Consider the following 19,010-nt stretch of genomic DNA (forward strand, 5'->3'; position numbering starts at 1 on the left):
CTCGTAAGCTCATATCATTCCCATTGTCGATTATCAGCCAATACGGGACTTATCCAGGGAGTCTTATGTTCTTTTTGAGTGGGAAATATCTTGAAAAGCTGGTATTGTGTATTGAATTGCTGAGGTTTGGGGAGAGAAGTAAACTATTCGATGTTTTTGAGTACCATCCATTGATCGAGTTTGTTCCTCCGGATGTAAACAAACTCCTTGACAAGTGTGGCTGGGGGCAGGTGTGTTGTCTGTGTCCGGCCCACGTCACGACACCTGTGTGGCCAGGGAGGGGCTGTGGCAGGGGAGGGAGAGAATAGGAAGGGTATGATGGTCTGTTCAAATGAGTTCTATTAATTAAACCTCTTATCAAGTAAATGTAATTCTAAGCAAAGTCCCCGAAGATCGTGGGATAGGCATAACTTGAAAAGAGGTATAACTCGAAAAGTTGACATTTGAAGCGAAAATGAGGTACAAAATCGTGCAATTCACTACATTTATCACCAGAAAAACATGAATGAACCACGTGAGAAAATCGTTGGTTGGGTGAAACTGTAAATTGTCCTTAAGGTGTTTAGTATTTTATTTTTCATTCAGGTAAACTACATATATAGTAATCACCTCACTTTTTCCCCTCTTTACAGCGATCCCTAATTGGAACAGATCATCAGGACAACTAAGGACCATCTCAACACACATGGTGCTGCAGATCACTTATCCAAGACCCTCATTCCTTCAACTTTGGCCTGGCAGACATTCCTTGCCACTCTTCAGCCTTCAGCCAGGAAGACACATCAGAATAACACCAACTAAATGAAGCCAACCTCTTCACTTAGAAATAACCAATTGACGTTTTCTTCTGGTTACCTTAATGAGTTTTGGGTTATTGTCTGGCCATGTCAAACTTTATACTCATTAGTATTGAGGAATATGTAAATGAATATCTCATTCAATTATGTAGCTTCCCCTGCCTGACTAATATTTCCTGACAGAAACTGCAAGATTTTAATTCATCCAGAGCCTCATAACCCTAACCTATTATTCATTTAAGATTATCAACAAACTGGCCTGTAAAATGAACATGCACTATTATGCTAGTATTGCAATTTGTGTTATATTATGTGTATCTATAGCCAAGGAGTATGTAGTGGGTGTAGCACAAGAAACCAAATCAACTGAAGAGAGGCAGCAGCATGAGGAACATATTGGAGGATACCTGAAAGCACAAGCAAACTGGGGTGAATATGAAGACTATAATGAGGAAGACGCCCAAGACTGCCGTGAGGATCTGGACATGCCCATCATTGTTTGGTGGACGCCCTTTACGGGCGTCCATGGCCTCCCTCGCCACTGTACCATGGGGAGCTGCTGCCTCACACAAGATCGAAGTCAACTTCTTCGTTCTACTGCCAAAGTGGCCCTCTTCTATGGAACTGACTTCAATCCCACTGACCTTCCTTTGCCTCGTAGGAATGATATTTGGTGGGGACTATTGCATGAGGAGTCACCAAAAAATCGACCGATTTTGAATCACCTTCCTGTTGTGCAAGCATTTAATCTTACTGGAACTTTTAAGAGGGAGAGTGACTTTCCTCTAACTCTCCAATTTCTTCCTTCAATTGATTCTCTTACCTCTAAGAAAGAGTTTGTTACCACCAAGAGGAAAAGTAAGTTTCTGAAAGAATACTTAAATTCTTCAAAAAGAGGAAATGTGCAAAATGGTAAAACAAAAGAGAGAACACACAGTATGGAAAATGAAAAACAGAAAAAGGATAATGCATATCAAAATGAAGATGCAAGTAAAATAAACAAAGAGCCAGTGACTGATGGAAGTAACGGTGACAAATCATTCAAGAATATTGCTCCAATCGTTTATATTCATTCTGACTGTGATTCACCATCAGAACGAGATGAATACATGGCCGAGCTTTCTAGGTACATCAAAATAGATTCCTTGGGCAATTGTCTCAACACAAGGCCACTACCACCTCCCCTTGAAGATGCTTCTTATTTTGACCATAAAGATTTTAGGCACATCTTAGCCAGATACAAGTTCACTCTCACAATAGAAAATTATGGATGTGACGATTACATTACTGAGAAATTCTGGCGTCCATTGATTGTAGGATCTGTACCAGTGTATTGGGGATCACCAAAAATAGATGACTGGGCACCAAATCCCAAATCAGTCATTAAAATCTCCGATTTTGCTACTCCTAAGGACTTAGCAGATTACTTGCACACATTACTGAGAAATGACTCCTTGTATGAAACACATCTGACACACAAAATTCATGGAGAAATTACAAACTCAAAGCTGATTTCTGCAATTGATGAACGCCAGTGGGGTTTAGATGACTTAGACAAAGGTAGTTTCATAGACCATTTTGAATGTTACGTCTGTGATCAAATATATTATCACCATCCACATTTAACCAGCAAAACAGTGTACACACCAAAAATTGCAGATGTTAGTCACATTAATTGCCCAGAACCAAAAACAGTGCTAACAAATCATGTAAATGAAGACAGCTATTGGTTAGAGGAGTATGAGAAGTCCAAAACAGAGGCTGAGGTGTTGGGTGACTCTTTAAAGAATAACAAAGTAGTAGGTGAAGATGAATTTTTTACCAAAGTGTTTGAAAGCTTGAGAGCCAAAGACTTCTTTAAGAGATTTCCTTTCAGACACACACATGATGAGTTATGAGCTTTAACTTTGAGTGTAATGAGTCATAGTTTATGTGCCAAATGGTCATAGTTTATGTGCCAAGTGTCAATACTGTTGTCTTCTGTAAGTTAATAAGAGTACGGTTATTTTATAAATCAATTTATATTTTTTTATCTGTGCTTGTAAAATGAATAATAAAAAAGCCTGTCTCTTAATTACCTGTATGATTATATATAAAAAAATCTTATAGTGCAGCCAGACATCTTGATGAAACTGTTAGACGCACAGGTTGTATTTATGCAATGGAGGATGTTTAAAGCTGAATTCAGGTAAAGGGCAGAACTGTATCCTGTCCCTCTGGCTGGAGCAGATGGGAAGATTATGAAGCAAAAGTGAAGGGTGGCTATTATATAATTCAGTCCCTAGGAGAGAAGGATTAAGGAGGCTGGTAAGAATGGTATTTTTTAGATGTTTGATAATAAGAATGTGGAAGGTCTGAAGGTGATCGAATGAGTAAAGTGTGATACTAATAAACGGGGGCATACACCAGGAGACGCATTGCCTCACCTGCCGACCATGGAAAGGAAAGAGTGCCAAGGAAATGGAGTGAGTTTAAAATGACAAATAAAGGAGGATGCGTGGGTAAAAATGAAATGAAGGATTATTGATCTATTGCACTAACAAATACTATAGGCAAAGTTTTCACTGCAGCGTTGAAAAAAAAAAAAACCTAAATGGAAAGATAAGATGCTGTATGAGAAGCAGAATGATTTTTGTAAGGACGGGAGAGCAGAGGACAATACGTTTGCTGTGAATGAAGCAAATGAAATGACATTGAGTGATGGGGGATGATTTTTACCATGGTTTTCTGCCCACCATCTTAATTTCTAAGTGGAAAAAGTATATTCTAGACAGGGAGACCGCCCATTCAGTTATCATAGAGATCAGTAGACATTGTATTTGGTATATATGGACGATTCCGCTTCTCACACCTACTATTTCCACAGCTTGAAGAGGAGACAAAGCGGGTTTTAATGAGTATTTTTTACATTCATGGTACAGAAGAAGGGTCAAACTACCACAAAGGTCATTAAACTGCCCCTGAAAATGCCCCAAACGCCTACGAAAACCTTGTCAAATATGTGTGCTGGGGGGGCAGAAATGTATAAAAGTCAAATTTCGCGTTGTTTTCCCTTTCGTTCCCCGCCTTGGCACTGGCAATTAGGAGACAGGAGTGGGAAGACAGGAAGGAGGAGGAGGACAGAGGCTTGAGAACTGAAAGGGAGGAAAAAGAGACTGAAAAATAAGACAACTAATCCACATAGAAGAGAGGAAGAGAGTATTCAGGTCTAAAGAAGAAGAAGAAGAGGTAGCTCGGCGGTGCGGACGCGGCTCTTCCGTAAACAAACTTTTGACGTGACATGACAAGTGGGCGGAATCAATTATTACTTTCGTGAGGGTGAGACTTACTGTTAGCCACATGGAACTCAACTCACTAACTCACAGAAGGTAAAGAAAGAGGCGAACGGACTAATACTACCGAGGCTGTAATCCCAACGTGGAGGGAAGTTCTCATCATCCTGCAAGCCTTCTATGACCTCAAAGTTGTCATGAATGGATCTGTTTTCTCCTTTTTGTGGCCGCTGGTGTCGATGATGAAGGATTGGCTGATGCAAGAGGACGAGGGCTGCTGTTTGGAAGCTGTCACGTGATGAGTACAGGCATGACTTCCTCTAAAGGTGAGTGTCTGCTGTTGTTTGTTTATTGCTGTTATTTATTGTCCTCCGATCACCAGTCACCTTTATCTTCTTCAGTGTTCTGATTTACTCACCTTGTTTGCTCACCTGGGGCCGGATTCATCAAGCCACTAGAAGACCGGTCGTTGGTATAAGTCTTTAAGTAAATTTGTCCTCTACGAATGATTTTTGTGTTTAGGCTGCTCCGATGCTGGTCGACACTTCTTTTATTGCCATTGGTTCGCCTTAAGATCAAGAGCGTTCCTAGATGATGGAGTTACCAGAAGACTTACCAACAACAGGTCTCGTAAGTGGTTTGATGAATCCGGCCTTTGGTTGGCTCATTCATTATCCATAACATGACAAGGAAATATAGTAGGAAAAGTTGAATGGGCCTCCAAAATTGACCTACCTTTCCCCCCGATCATCAGTCACCTCTTTCTTCTTGTTTAGCGTCATTATTTTTCCCTTATGGGGTTGGACGGGCTATGAGTCTCCCTCTTTCTCAACATGGACGTAAATATTAAGGTTCCCCAAATGGTTCATTCATTGCCTTACAAGATGTATCGTTTCCTGGTTACCATTTGTGTTTTGGGAGTATGTACACTGGACAATAAGGGGTCTTCATTCAGTAAGCTTAGTAGTATTTATTCAGGTACACAGGTAGTGAGCTATATATTTTTTTATAGCGAACATGTTTATAATGTCCAGTTTTTGTTTGGCGAGATGCAAAGATTGAGCCGCTGCTGTTGTATATTTTTTCGAAACGATTAAAAAAAAAAAATGTTTCTGCAGTGTGTCGCGTGAGGTGTTGGCTGGGATAATACTGGCTCTTGTACCGTAGCCATTTCGCGTGAGGTTTATGCTGTCCTTATTTATTGTATGTTGGTCCCTAAATGCAGCAGTGATTAACAGTTTACGGAAAATTAAAGAAACTTAGACAATGATGTAAAAAGTTTGAGCATAGCCTAGCACATTGCAATTTGGCAGAGGCACAGGTAAGGTAAGGTTAGTTTAGCTTAAATTTAAAAGTTAGTTCAGTTTATGTTATATTTAGTTTGATGAGTTTTAATTGTCGAGTTTGTTTATGAAAAAAAAGCGTGTGATTCACTTCACACTGTGCCGTTGTTGACACTGGCAGCGGACTGGGCTACAATAATCTCAATATTCCCCGTTGGCTGTAATAACCTGTACAGAAAATATTAAAGAAAATAACACGTAATCTGCAGTATATGACAAATGTATCCTGGGAAAGGTTGATATAAATAAAATGAATTATAACAAATGTAAAATTACGTAGCCTAGCTCGTTTTTTTGTGTTACGAGTGGCGTGTCTTGCTTTTTAAAGATTCAGCAGCCTTGGGGCGTCAGGGTTTTAGGTGAGAGCTTCAGCTGTTGCTATATCATGTATACCTTCTGGTTTATAGAGATTCAATTTAGAGTTCAGTTCAGTTTAGAGATGATTTAAAGTTTAGAGATTCAGTTTAGAGATTTAGTTCATTTTAGAGTTTCAGTTCAATTTAGAGTTTAGTTTAGAGATTGTTTAAAGTTCAGTTTAGAGATTTAGTTGAGTTCAGTTCAATTTAGAGTTAAGAGATTCCGTTTAGAGATACAACAGCCTTGGGGCGTCAGGGTTTTTAGTGAGAGCTTCATTTGCTGCTGTCACTTATCTTCTGGATGTACCAATGCAGATGTCGATTGCAGCAAAAGGTAAATACACGTTGATATGATTCAGGGATACAGAAACAGCGCATTTAGCCTATATTCCACGAACGAGCTTTAAGTTACTATAAATAAACGTCCAGAGAGGCCTTCCAGCATACGTATCGGGCAGGTTATTCTAAGTTCCCTTGACACAATACAGGGCAGTAATGATTAACTGTTCGCGAAGGAAATTAATCATTGTCCGCACTGACAGGCTCAAGACACGCTCCGTTGGCGAGAACTGGCAGAGCAATATAGGGGCCAGAGAGAGAGAGAGAGAGAGAAGGGCGGCTACCTCTGAGGCAACGGTATCTCCCTTATCGATTTTGTTCTAGCGCTCTGTCTTTATCTCTCTCTCTCTCTCTCTCTCTCTCTCTCTCTCTCTCTTGAACGTGGGTTTATCCTACTTTCACACGCGTGGTGAGAGAGAGAGAGAGAGAGAGAGAGAGAGAGAGAGAGAGAGAGAGAGAGAGAGAGAGAGAGAGAGAGAGAGAGAGAGAGAATTGCAAGAAACATCTGCAGCATTTTCAGTTTTCCAGTATCATTATTATTATTATTATTATTATTATTATTATTATCATTATTATTATTATTATTATTATTATTATTATTATTATTGTTATCGTTATTATTATTATTATTATTATTATTATTATTATTATTATTATTATTATTATTATTATTACTATTACTAATATATTCAAATCATCATAATTTGCCTGAGTTGTGTGATTGTATGACATTTGGTAACGAACTTAGGGAGGGACTGATGACATTTCACATTTGAGGAAGCAACTGACTGCCTAACTTACTGACTGACTGACTGATTGACTGACTGACTGACTGACTTTCAAGGACATCAAGCAGTCTACGAAAATATGAACATGATTACGATAACAGCCAACTCGTTCTAGGCTTGTTGTCAGGTCTTAGTCGACGTTCGTAATAACAAACTTCATGGACGGCTGATTGCTTGGTTGGGCCGCGATAGCTCGGTAGCAAGAGTTGAGTGGTTGGCTGTGATGAGTCCACCAGCCACACGCGACAGCCACCAACCCGCGACCGTGCCAACACTCACGTCACCAGGACATGTTGTGGTGGAGGGTACAGAATTAATATGCGTGAGGATGGCGTCTTCTTTCTTCCTTTCTTTCTCCTTTTCATTCCTTCCCCCATTGAACGGACACTACGCCAGGGGGTGAGGGGTTTTTAGGGGGGACGAGGGAAGTAGAAGCGTTTTTTTTCAATTTATATATATTTTTTGGTCGTTATCCCGTGCTGTCATTCGCGCCAAAATTAATCTCCCCATAACAAGCCACCGAGAGGTACTTTAGACACATTTTTTTAGGCAATATGTTAACTTTTGTTCCTCTTAAATTCATATAGAGCGAAAAGAACACCCTCAAACAGCCCATAAATGATGAAAAACTGTATTATAATCGGCCGTGAAGTGGCTATCAACAACGGCACTTGCTAATGATATATCCTTGCTTTTAATACTCACTTATAATCTTGCCTTTCATCGTACTAAAAAGATGGACCATAACAGGGCAAGGAGACGCCCCCTCCTCTAGGCTAGACACTTGTATTAAGAGGTGCCATCATAGGGGTAACGCAACACCTGGGGCGGCACCACAGAACACTGTATTGCGGCTTCAATGTGCTCCTTAAGGATAGGCTCTTAATAAAATGGCGAAGACTTTGATATGAGTGTATGGTGTGAGAGAGAGAGAGAGAGAGAGAGAGAGAGAGAGAGAGAGAGAGAGAGAGAGAGAGAGAGAGAGAGAGAGAGAGAGAGAGAGAGGCAAAAACAGAACGGCAAACAGGATGAAGTTGAAAGAAAGAAAAACAAAATAGATAACCATTTTCAAAACCCATGTATATATGTATGTATGTTTATATAATATCATCTTTAAGTATATTTCTTCATTCATGAGGTCAAACTTTATTTTTTCCCCTCTGGCCTCTGACCTTTTTGCTTGCATGCGGGTTAAATGGCCACGGAAGGAAGGAAGAAACGGCTCACCAGCTTAAAGGCGTAGGATAAGATACAAAAATAAAGAAAGCGAGGTCTCATAAGTAAACCAAAAGCTCTCTGGAGGGGCGTAGAACATTAAATCCTCTTGTCCTTCCCTAAAAGCGTTTCGGAGCCTACAAGCCGCCCGGGGAGTGGTTTCCAATACCTTTTGGCGGGTGATGCAAAAACACTTCCGTAATTCTTGCCTTATTTTTTTCCTTCCTTCTCCTCGTGTTGTTGCTTCTTCCCGGCGTTGTGGAGGCGGCCTTAAAGGGACGTCGGGTGTTGCCTGGCTTTACCTTCTTTGTTTCTTAAGTTTTTGCGTCGCGTATCGTGTTTCGAATTTGAAATGTTTTATAAGTAAGATTTTCATAACCTTTCAGATGTATTTGGCATTCGAGAATCGTGTCATATCCAAGTTTTTATGTATCTTTTTACGGTGACAATCAGCTTTATACAAACAGATCTGTCTATGTTTATGAATTCTGTAGGTTTAAAATGTCAGTCTCGCATCGTTAGTCATACAGTTACGTCTAAAATGTGACTTCTTTAATAACTGAAACGGTTGATAATCGGTTTGTTTTCTGATTTTCTCATTTACGTCGCCATTTCCATGCTTGTTTACGTTGTCATTTTGCATAGACTACGTCAACTATAAAGAGTTTCGCATCGTTAGTCTTACATGTTACGTCTAAAATGTGACTTCTTTAAACAACTGAAACGGTTGATAATCTGTTTGTATTCTGGTTTTCTCATTTATGTCGCCATTTATATGCTTGTGTACATTATTATTTTGCATAGACTACGTAAACTATAAAGAGTTTCGCATCGTTAGTCTTACATGTTACGTTTAAAATGCATGTGACTTCTTTAAACAACTGAAACGGTTGATAATCTCTTTGTATCCTGATTTTCTCATTTATGTCGCCATTTATATGCTTGTGTACATTATTATTTTGCATAGACTATGTAAACTATAAAGAGTCGCACATGTTACGTCAAAAATGTGACTTCGTTAAACAGCTGAAACGGTTGATAGTCTCTTTGTATCCTGATTTTCTCATTTATGCCGCCATTTATATGCTTGCGTACATTATTATTTTGCATAGGCTACGTAAACTATTTAAGAGTTGCGCGTTATTCATATGATTGCCTTGTATTCATACCACTCGTCCTACTTTCGCGGAATTCTGTAAAGGTCACACAAGAGCGAATCGCGTCGTAACCATGTCATTATCTCTTATTTACATTGTAAGTCCTACTTGTGTATATAAAATCACCTGTTGAATCCCATCATACGCAGTTAACCACCAATTATGCAAATTACGGTCGTATTAGGTGACTAATAAGCGGGAGTTATTATTTAAGGACCGGAGGAAGGTTTAAATCAAGTGGATAAACCGGGGGACAGTTATGATGGCGTGTGGTATTTGGGGCGCGTCGGTGAAGTGAAGATGATCATAATGTTATCAGCCTGTTTTATTGTGAATTTGCCTCGTTTGTTTAGTTTTAGTACGGTATGCCTGCCTATTTTTGTGATCTGCTTTGGTTTGTCTGTCTACCAGTTTTATCTGTCTCTTGTCTATTTATTTTGTTTCTGTCTGGTTATTTATATTTCTGTTCGTTTGTCTGTTTTCCACTTTTATCTGTCTTCTGTCTATTTGTTTTGCTTCTGTCTGGTTATTTATATTTATGTTCGTTTGTCTGTCTACCAATTTCATCTGTCTTCTGTCTATTTGTTTTTCTTCTGTCTGTTTACTTATATTTCTGTTCGTTTGTTTGTCCACCAATTTTCTGGACTTTTATTAAATTTTGTTTCATAAATTATCCTCAGTAGCTATTTTGCCACTTTCAGTTAGCTTAATTTTTCCAGGTCTTATTTTTACATCACTGTTTATGGTCTAGAAACTTTGGATTGATCACGAGGCTCTTAATAAAGATGTAAGTTCCAAGCCACAGTTTTAGGTAAGTGCTTACTATATATGGCTCTGCGTCATAACTCTATCAGAAGGGCAGCATCAAACCGCCTCCGTGTATAGCTAAGCTTGTTACTCTCTTTATGGCATCTTCCATTAGCTATTCTCGATGACGGATAATTAGATCAGCGTTCATTTGCTTGCTGTATCCCCCCTTGGTCTGTCTCCTTTACCGCACTCAGTATAAACTCGGTCGGTATTTGCGAGTGGGCGTGGGCGAGGCGAGGAAGGGAATTAGGTCGTATTTCTGGGTGTGTGCATTCTGAGCTATGGGGGAGGGATGGGTGCTGCTGTTATTTCTAGGTGTACGTGGGATGCCAGTGTTAATTGCCGGTGTCGTGTCGCCTTCTGACCCCGAGGGAAGTGGCGGAGAAAGATTTAATTTGGGCGACACCCGTAACTGATGCTATCGTGGCCCCATCGGCGAGGCATGCACGGGGAGGCTACGGGCGGTGTTATCAGACGCCCCGCCTCCTACATCAACTAATTTCCAAGGGCCTAAAACGAGATTAATCGGGTTTTAATGAGTGTTATTTTCGGTTCACGGTACAGAGGAATGGCCAGACCACCACCAGGGTCATAAAACTACCCATGGCAATGCCCACAAATCCCACGAAAATGTTAAATGTATGTGCTTGGGCGCCGAAATGTTCAAGGATGTGACCCGTAGGTATCGAGGGGACACCGGACACCTGCCTACTTGACTGTGTGTGTGTGTGTGTGTGTGTGTGTGTGTGTGTGTGTGCAGTATACAGGAATGTGCTTATATGCTTATGCTGTTTGTTTGTTCCTTGTCCATTTCCATGTTAATTCAATTTGCGTTGAAACATAATGTACGTGGATGGTAGTAGTGCGTATATTTTCTCACTCCCATGCACTACCTTGGCGTCTGACTGTGTGTGTGTGTGTGTGTGTGTGTGTGTGTGTGTGTGTGTGTGTGTGTGTCCCTTTTTTATCCTGACATCTTTTACATCGAGCGACATTCTCTCTCTTCCTCTCTACCTGGGAACATCTTGACAAAGCCTCCCTTCATCTCTCCCTCCCCTCCACCTCTCCATCACTCCCTTCCCTCCATCCCTTTATTTCCTCCAATATTTTTCTAACACACTGGTATATAGAAACACACCTTCTTCCTCAGTGTTTCTTCCTTCTCTCCATAATTTCCTCCTTTCTTTTCCTTCCCTCCCCCGCCCTTTCATTTTCCTCCCACACACTCCGCTCGTCTCGCCGTCACGATAGACTTCGGCAAAACAACAAGAAAACAGCACTTTGGTCTCATGTGATTCCAGGACAAGAAAACAGAGTTCGGTCACGCGTGATCTCGGCTGTCTTCTCTTTAATTTCGTTGCCTTAACTTAAGTTAGCGTGTAATAGGCTTAGGTGTGTGCTTTTAGGAGGCCGTCGTTGCTGTTCTGTCTGAGAGGCGCGCCGGTTATTCTGGTGCAAGCGGAGGCCTTTATGATGTTATGGAATGGACATGACGTTGTTAGGGAAAGCAGATTTTGTGTAAAAGGGAATCGCGTTGGTTGTGGAGGAGGACGCGGTGGGGTGGTGGTGCAGGCGGCGGCGGGGCAGGGAGGGGCCGCAGGTGTGGGCGTGGCAGAGCCGGACTTCAGTAGGCGTGTGGGCGAGGTGGCGCGGAATGACAACCTGTTCGGAAAAAGAACTGAACTGTGGCGATGGATGTGTGACGTCACGTAACCGGAGGTAAGGAATAATGGAGGAGGAGGAGGAGGCTCGGGGCGGTAGGAGGGCGAGGGAGAGGAGGCTCTGCGCGGGAGGCGTGGGGGCGGCGGGAGGCAGCATAGTGGTAGCGGCGCCGGGCTCGTCGAGGCCAGTGTAGTGAGGGTGTCCGTCCGCTGCGGTGCCGCGTTGCCTCTCCGTCCGCGTTAGAGTGCCAGTGTGTCACCCTCGCCCCGTCTGCCTCTCGTCCAGGCAGTGAGAGAGTCCCAGCAGCAGCAGGGACACAGCAGCACCAGCACCAGCAGTTGAGACACAGCGGCAGCAGCAGGAGAGCAGCAGTGAAGAAAGGTCGACGGCAGCAGTAGATAGAGTCAGGCCAGGTCAGGTGGTCGCCATGGGTGCCAGCGGCTGGCTGTGGTGGTGCCTGGCGCTGCCCCTCGCCGCGCCCCGCGCCCTTTCCTTCATGATGGAGGGCTCACCTACCTCCTTCGCCCAGTTCCCGCGGTGGGTGCCCGGCGCCAACGGATCCCTCGAGTTTGAGTTTTTGACGCGGGAGCCTAACGGCCTTATGCTGTACACGGACGACGGCGGCTCGTACGAGTTCTTCGAGGTGAAGCTGGTGGAGGGCGCCGTGCGGCTGCATTACAACACTGGCGGCGGCGCGCGACTCCTGACGGCGGGGCGCGGCCTGCACGACGGAGCCTGGCACCGCGTGCGTGTGTCGCGCCGCCTCGACCAGACGCTTCTCGCCGTGGACGATGAGGTCGAGACCCGCGTCGTGAAGGCACTCAGCCACAACTTCGGGAATCCCGAGACCAACTCGTTCGTGTACCTGGGCGGCCTGCCCTTGCTGCTGACGCGGCAGGTGGGCTCCAGGCTCACGCTGCCTGTGGTCACCCTGGAACCGCGCTTTGCCGGACAGCTGAAAGGCCTCACCTACACCCGCGGGGACGGCCTCGCCCGGTCCCAGAACATCATCGCCAGTCAGGTAAGCCACACCCCTTCCCCCCACCCATCCCTGCACCGGGCCTCGGGACGCCCGTACTGCAGGTGCTGTGTTGTAATGTTGCCTGTGTGCCTGACCATTGATTTATCGGGGCGGCCTGCCTGCCTGTCGGGGCTGAACACTCCTCGACAAAGGCCGTGGCGGACCTGCCTCCTCGGGGATGTGTTTGCAGTGCAGGGCGTCAATAGCCGCCACTCACTCCTAATTAGCCGCGCTCTCACGCCTCCTCGGGCTGGGCCGCCGCTGTCACCCTGCGGCCGCGCCTCCCCGTGGGGGCCGCGCCAACGTTTGCTCCCCGCCGCCGCCCCTCGCCCACTCCGCGCCCCGCACCGCCCTCGCGATCACTGGTCCCTGCCATTCTTCATCGGGCCGGGGTGGCGGGTGGTTGAGGCCTCACCTTTAATAATAATGTGTTTAGCTTCCGCAGGTGACCGAGTGAGTGAGTATTGGGGGCGTGAGGGCGGGACGGGGGCGGGGCGGGGCGGGGCTGTGTTGAGGCTGAGGGTGTGATGAATTAATGATGGCGTGGAGGACACTCTTGAGGAGCAGGATAAAGGGACAGAAAGACGGCACGGCGACGGGGCGGGACAAAAAGGTCTGACGGGGGCTGGAGGTGCAGGAGGGAGACAGGAGGAGGCAGGAGCGGGGCAGGCGAGAATTCTGGCCTTAAAGTTAGTTCTATTTTTCGCCCTCCAAGATCCACGAGCAAGGGCGAGTGTGCGTTACCCTCCCTCGCCTTTATGTTATGTGAGGTCACTGTTTGCCGTGTGTGTATGTGTGTGTGTGTGTGTATGTGTGTGTGTGTGAGAGAGAGAGAGAGAGAGAGAGAGATGTGTGTGTAGGCGTTGAGCTACAGAGCATTAAAATATATAGTAGATGACCCTCTCTGTCTGTCTGTTTGTTCGTCCGTCCGTTCGCTTTGTCTTTCCGTCTTCCTGCCTGTCTGTGTATCTATTCGCTTCTATCTGTCTGTCTATTACTCTGTCTTTCTTTCACTCCGCTATGTCCATTTGTCTTCATTTATCTTCTCCTTGAATACTTTGCTTTACTTTTTTCTTCCTTCACTTCTTCTTTCCCTCTCCTTCTTCTCTTCTCCTTCCTCCTTCTTTCCTCTTTCCCTCCACTAAGACACTCAATGATGAGGGTAATATAAGGATGTTATTGTTGTTCCTTCTGTTCTTTTCCTCCACCTCCTCCTCCTACTCCTCCTCCTCCTTTTCTTCTCCTTGTACCGCCTCTCGTTAAGCTTCGTCAGTGGCACACATTAAGGTCACACTCTACTTTAAGGTCACAAGGGGGGGGGAGAGGGGATTGATCGGTGCTAATTACGTCAGCCCTGGAAGCCCGTTATTATTACGTTATGCAATTGAATATGTGTTAAGATTATTTTAATTTCCAGGGGGCAAAAAAAAAAAAATATATATATAAAGCTGGTATTTTAATTTCTCTCATTCATCATCTCTTCACAGGACACGAATTTTAGATCAAGATTACATGAAGATTTTGTATTATGTTTTGCAATTGAATATATCTGTTAAGTTTATTTTAATTTCCAGGGACAAAAAAAAAAAAAGATGAAAGCGGGTATTTTAATTTCTCTCACTCGTCTCATCATCACGGGACACGAAGCTCAGACGGAGACTTTATGTTATGTTTTGTAATTTTGAATCTTTATACGCTAAGTTTATTTTAATTTCCAGGGGGGACAAAAACAAAAAGATGAAAGTGGGTATTTTAATTTCTCTCACTCGTCTCATTATTACGGGACACGAAGCTCAGACGGAAACTTTATGTTATGTTTTGTAATTTTGAATCTATATACTTTAAGTTTATTTTAATTTCCAGGGGGGACAAAAAAAAATGAAAGTAGGTATTTTAATTTCTCTCACGCGTCTCATTATTACGGGACACGAAGCTCAGACGGAAACTTTATGTTATGTTTTGTAATTTTGAATCTATATACGTTAAGTTTATTTTAATTTCCAGGGGGGACAAAAACAAAAAGATGAAAGTGGGTATTTTAATTTCTCTCACTCGTCTCATTATTACGGGACACGAAGTTCAGACGGAGACTTTATGTTATGTTTTGTAATTTTAAATCTATATACGTTAAGTTTATTCTAATTTCCAGGGGGGACAAAAAAAAATGAAAGTAGGTATTTTAATTTCTCTCACTCGTCTCATTATTACGGGACACGAAGCTCAGACGGAGACTTTATGTTATGTTTTGTAATTTTGAATCTATATACGCTGTTTATTTTAATTTCCAAGGGGGACAAAAAAAAAAGATGAAAGTGGGTATTTTAATTTCACTCGTCGTCTCATCACCTGCCGCAAAGTTTAGATTAAATTCATTAGGCCAAATCACCCGCGATAACCTGTATTGTCTCGATCACACGGCGGGAGAGGCGCCACGCTTCGCCCCGGAATGCCTTCGCCTGCAATATATTTTCCTGACGGCTTATCTTGCCCCTCACGTAACCCGGAATTAGCGAGATGACAAATTTATCCTGGCGAGGGGAAAAAAAGGGAGAAACTAACGATAAAAAGGTGGTGGTGGTGGTGGTGGTCATAGTAGTAGTAGTAGTAGTAGTAGTAGGAGGAGGAGGAGGAGAAATATGACTAAGGAGCTTTCGTATTCAATCAATGGCATAAGAGTCGAACTTTTTACCGCCTGGATGGACCTCAGTGCCAATAGTAGTGGTAGTAGTAGTAGTAGTAGTAGTAGTAGTAGTAGTAGTAGCAGAAGCAATGAAAATACAACACCCCTATTGTTTCCTACTCTGTCAACCCCGCATACTGAAAAAAAAAATGTCACGAGTACTACATGAGAGAGGAGGAAGAGTAGGAGGAAGGAAGGAAGGAAGAGAAGGTATACCAAGCGTGCATGTGGCCTGGGTGAGTGGGAGTGGGCGTGTGAGTGGTGAGTGTGTGTGTGTGTGTGTGTGTGTGGGTTCGTCCGTGGCTCTTCGGGGGAGACTGACAGCTGGAGAGGCCGAGGTTAAAGCAGATAGCCTGAAGGGGAAGGGGCGGAGGTGAGAGCTGGGTCGCGTCGGGGTTAGCGGCCGCTCAGAGTGGAACCAAACGTAAAAATAACTGTGGAGATTGTGCTGGTGGAGGTGGAGGTGAGTGGAGGTGGTGGTTAGGCAGTGGTAGATGGTAGATATGTATGGGTGGTGACATGGTGGTAGTGGAGGTGGGTGGTGATAGGTGGATTGGGTGGTGTAGGCAGTGGTGTAGGGGGGCTTGGTGGTGGGTGGTGGGTAGTGAGGTTTAGCGGTGTCAGGTTGAGGTGGTGGAATCGAATAGGTGGGGTTGTAATGGTGGAATAGCTAAGCGTTTTCAAGTTAATATTCTTTCCAATCCTTCTCCTCTTTCTTCCTATCTCTATTTACTTTCTTCAATAGTTGTGTGTAGCGTGAAGAATCGATAAGAGTTAACGCTTCATATATTACTTTTTATGCCCTTGTTTGTAGATTTGCACATTCCACCACTAAAACGCTTTCTCTCTCTCTCTCTCTCTCTCTCTCTCTCTCTCTCTCTCTCTCTCTCTCTCTCTCTCTCTCTCTCTCTCTCTCTCTCTCTCTCTCTCTCTCTCTCTCTCTCTCTCTCTCTCTCTCTCTCTCTCATCCCTTCTAATCCCTTTTTTTAGAACATTTAGGTAACGTCTTTTCAAACCCTTAACTTATTTTTTCTATTTTGAGACTTTTTTTCTAACTTCACGTGCGCCGGGAGAAGGGAGGGTAAAAAGGAGGGAAGAAAGCAAGGACGTGACGTGGGGAGGAGGTGGTGGTGGTGGTGGTAGTGGTGGTGGGAGGGGGGGGGGTCGGCGGCGTCAATGTGGATCGATTTACGGGAGTGTTTGTAGTGTGTGTGTGGCGTGTGTTGGCGCAGTGAGGGAGACGAACGCTGCCGGTGCTGGAATGAGGAGTAATTGTTGCTTTAAGAACGCCGTGTGTGATACTATGTGAGGTTAAAGTCCTATACCCCTCACCCTCCTATACCTCTCTCCCCCTCTCTCTCTCTCTCTCTGTCTCTCTGACCTTCCTATCCTCCCCTTTCTTCTCTTCCTTTTCCTCTGCCTCTTTATCTTACAGTCCTTCCCCTTCTTTACCTCTCTACCTTTCTCTCTCCCTTTGACCTTCCTTCCCCTTCCTCTACCTCTCTCTCTGACCTTCCTGCCTTCCCCTTTCTTCTCTTCCTTTTCCTCTACCTCTTTATCTTACATTCCTTCCACTTCCTCCCCTCCATTCTCCTTTACCTCTCTCTACCTTTCTCTCTCCCTCTGACACTCCTTCCCCTTCCATCCCTCCATTCTCTTCCTCTCTCTATCTCTGACCTTTCTTCCCCTTTCTTCCTTTCTCCCCTACTTCTATACCTTTACCATTTTTCCTTCCATCCTCTTCCTCTTCCTCTTATTCCCTGTCATCCTTCCACCATTTCCACCGTCCGTTTCTCCAATCCATTAATTTATCCCTCCCGTCTAAGTTCTCCCGTTTTTCTATCCCTCCTCTCCCCAACCTGCCTTTCCCTCTCTCCTCCCGTTTCCATTTTCTGTTTGTCCCTCCCGTTCTCTCACGTTCTCCCTCCCGTCTAACTTCTCCCGTTTTTCTGTCCCTCCTCTCCTTCAACCTGCTATTCACTCTCTTCCTCCTCCCGTTTCCATCTTCTCTTTGTCCCTCCCATTCACTCACGTTCTCCCTCCCGTTTTTCTATCCCTCCTCTCCCTCAGCCTGCCATTCCCTCTCTTTCTCCTCCTGTTCCCTCCCGTTCTCCCTCCGTTCCCAGTGGCGTATAGCTCCGTGGCTGTTGGCATGAGGGCTGCACGAGAGTCTTCATTAAAACCCCGGGAACGCCCAGTCACGCTTACCTGCGCCATACACCTGTGCATATGTATTGCTGTTGAGGGTACTCCAGCCGCGCCAGCTACTTCTTCGTGTACTCTGTTGTTTCCCTCCTCCTGCTGCTACTACTGTTGCTGCTACGGTTACTGCTGCCTATTCTGCTGCTGTTGTTGTCGCTCTTGTGACTTCTCTTTTTTTTTTTTTTTTTCGTCTTTATCCTCCTCCTGCTATTCTTCTTCCTCCTTCTACTACTACGGCTACTTCTACTGCTACTACTACTATTACTACTTCTGCTGCTATTGTTACTGCTGATGTTACTCCTTTTTCTTCGTTTTCCATTACTTTTTCCTTCTTTTTCTCTTTCGTTTTCTCCTCTTTCTCTTCATTCTACTACTATTATTACTACTACTACTACTACTACTACTACTACTACTACTACTACTACAACTACTACATACCTTCCTCACGTGGCTATTATCGTTGAGTAGAGGAACGTGGCTCCCCTTTCCTCTCCCCTCCTCCCCTTACCTCCATCTCTCCCCTTCTCTCCCGTTTCTTCCCTTTGCCCTCTCTCCCTCCCTCCCTCTCTCCCTCCTCCTCTTTCATTCTAAACCTCCTTATCTCTCATCGCCCCTCCATACCTCCCTCTCTCCCTTCTCTCCCCTCTCCTTATCTCCCCTCCTCCTCCCCTCACTTTACCTGGCCGTCCCTCCTTCGTTAAGTCAGCTCAGGTGTACGCTAAGGTAAGGGGGGGTAGGGGGTAAGGGGGGGGTGGAGGTAGGGGTACAGGTGAGGTAGATTCGGTAACACTTTCTTTGTACCTATTGTCTTCTCTCTCTCTCTCTCTCTCTCTCTCCTTATCTATCTATCAATCTTTTTCATTCGGTTTCTTCTTTCTTTTCCTTTTCCTATTTCTGATATTTTCTATTATTCATATTTTTATTATTTTCTGTTTTGTCTTTCTATTAATTTTCTATCATTCCTATTCTTTATTATTTTCTTTTATTCCTATTTCTATATTTTTTTTCCTCTTCTTCACTTTCTTCGTTTATACCGTCTTCATTATACTCTTCACAACGTTCATATTCTCTCTCTCTCTCTCTCTCTCTCTCTCTCTCTCTCTCTCTCTCTCTCTCTCTCTCTCTCTCTAACGCCGGGGGGAGGGGGGGCATGCAATTTACCGGTCTGTACCGTACATTTTTACCTGCCTTGTATGGTACGTTAATTTCTCGTGATTGCACCCACCCCCTTCCCTCCCCCTCCCCCCCTCCCTGACCCCCCACCACCCCCTCACGTTATAATAGGTAATGCTTGGTCCACTCCACCCACGCCATAACCCACGCCCAGACCCACGCCCACACACCCATGATGCACCCAAGATACCCTCA

At 44.2% G+C, this 19,010-nt stretch overlaps 2 protein-coding genes across 8 annotated transcripts in view; both read left to right on the top strand.

The window, feature by feature from the left end:
• Positions 1-180: 180 nt before the first annotated feature.
• On the top strand, positions 181-2,871 carry LOC126998098 (alpha-(1,3)-fucosyltransferase 10-like). Of its 2 annotated transcripts, none has more exons than XM_050859487.1 (2): positions 181-313; positions 633-2,871. In XM_050859487.1, the coding sequence occupies exon 2, from the start codon at positions 1,064-1,066 to the stop codon at positions 2,693-2,695; it is 1,632 nt and encodes a 543-aa protein (XP_050715444.1). In that variant the 5' UTR covers positions 181-313; positions 633-1,063; the 3' UTR covers positions 2,696-2,871. The 2 variants fall into 2 exon arrangements, with proteins under 2 accessions (XP_050715444.1, XP_050715445.1); XM_050859488.1 differs by having other exon boundaries at positions 206-321.
• A 1,179-nt stretch (positions 2,872-4,050) lies between these two features.
• Positions 4,051-19,010, top strand: part of LOC126998100 (neurexin-1-like) — a 193,991-nt gene continuing 179,031 nt past the window's right edge. For 3 of the 6 annotated variants that reach the window (XM_050859490.1, XM_050859493.1, XM_050859492.1), the window contains exon 1: positions 11,486-12,760. In XM_050859490.1, coding sequence (XP_050715447.1) covers positions 12,167-12,760 — 594 coding nt within the window. In that variant the 5' untranslated portion in view covers positions 11,486-12,166. Of the gene's footprint in view, positions 4,396-11,484; positions 12,761-19,010 lie in introns of those variants that run through there. The other 3 variants (XM_050859495.1, XM_050859491.1, XM_050859494.1) reach the window with 3 other exon arrangements.

The sequence above is a fragment of the Eriocheir sinensis genome, chromosome 13, assembly GCF_024679095.1.
Source record: "Eriocheir sinensis breed Jianghai 21 chromosome 13, ASM2467909v1, whole genome shotgun sequence".
NCBI lineage: Eukaryota > Metazoa > Arthropoda > Malacostraca > Decapoda > Varunidae > Eriocheir > Eriocheir sinensis.

What these genes read in the sequence shown, in the direction of transcription:
- LOC126998098 (XM_050859487.1), top strand. Translation starts at nt 1,064, where the DNA reads ATGAACATGCACTATTATGCTAGTATTGCAATTTGTGTTATATTATGT.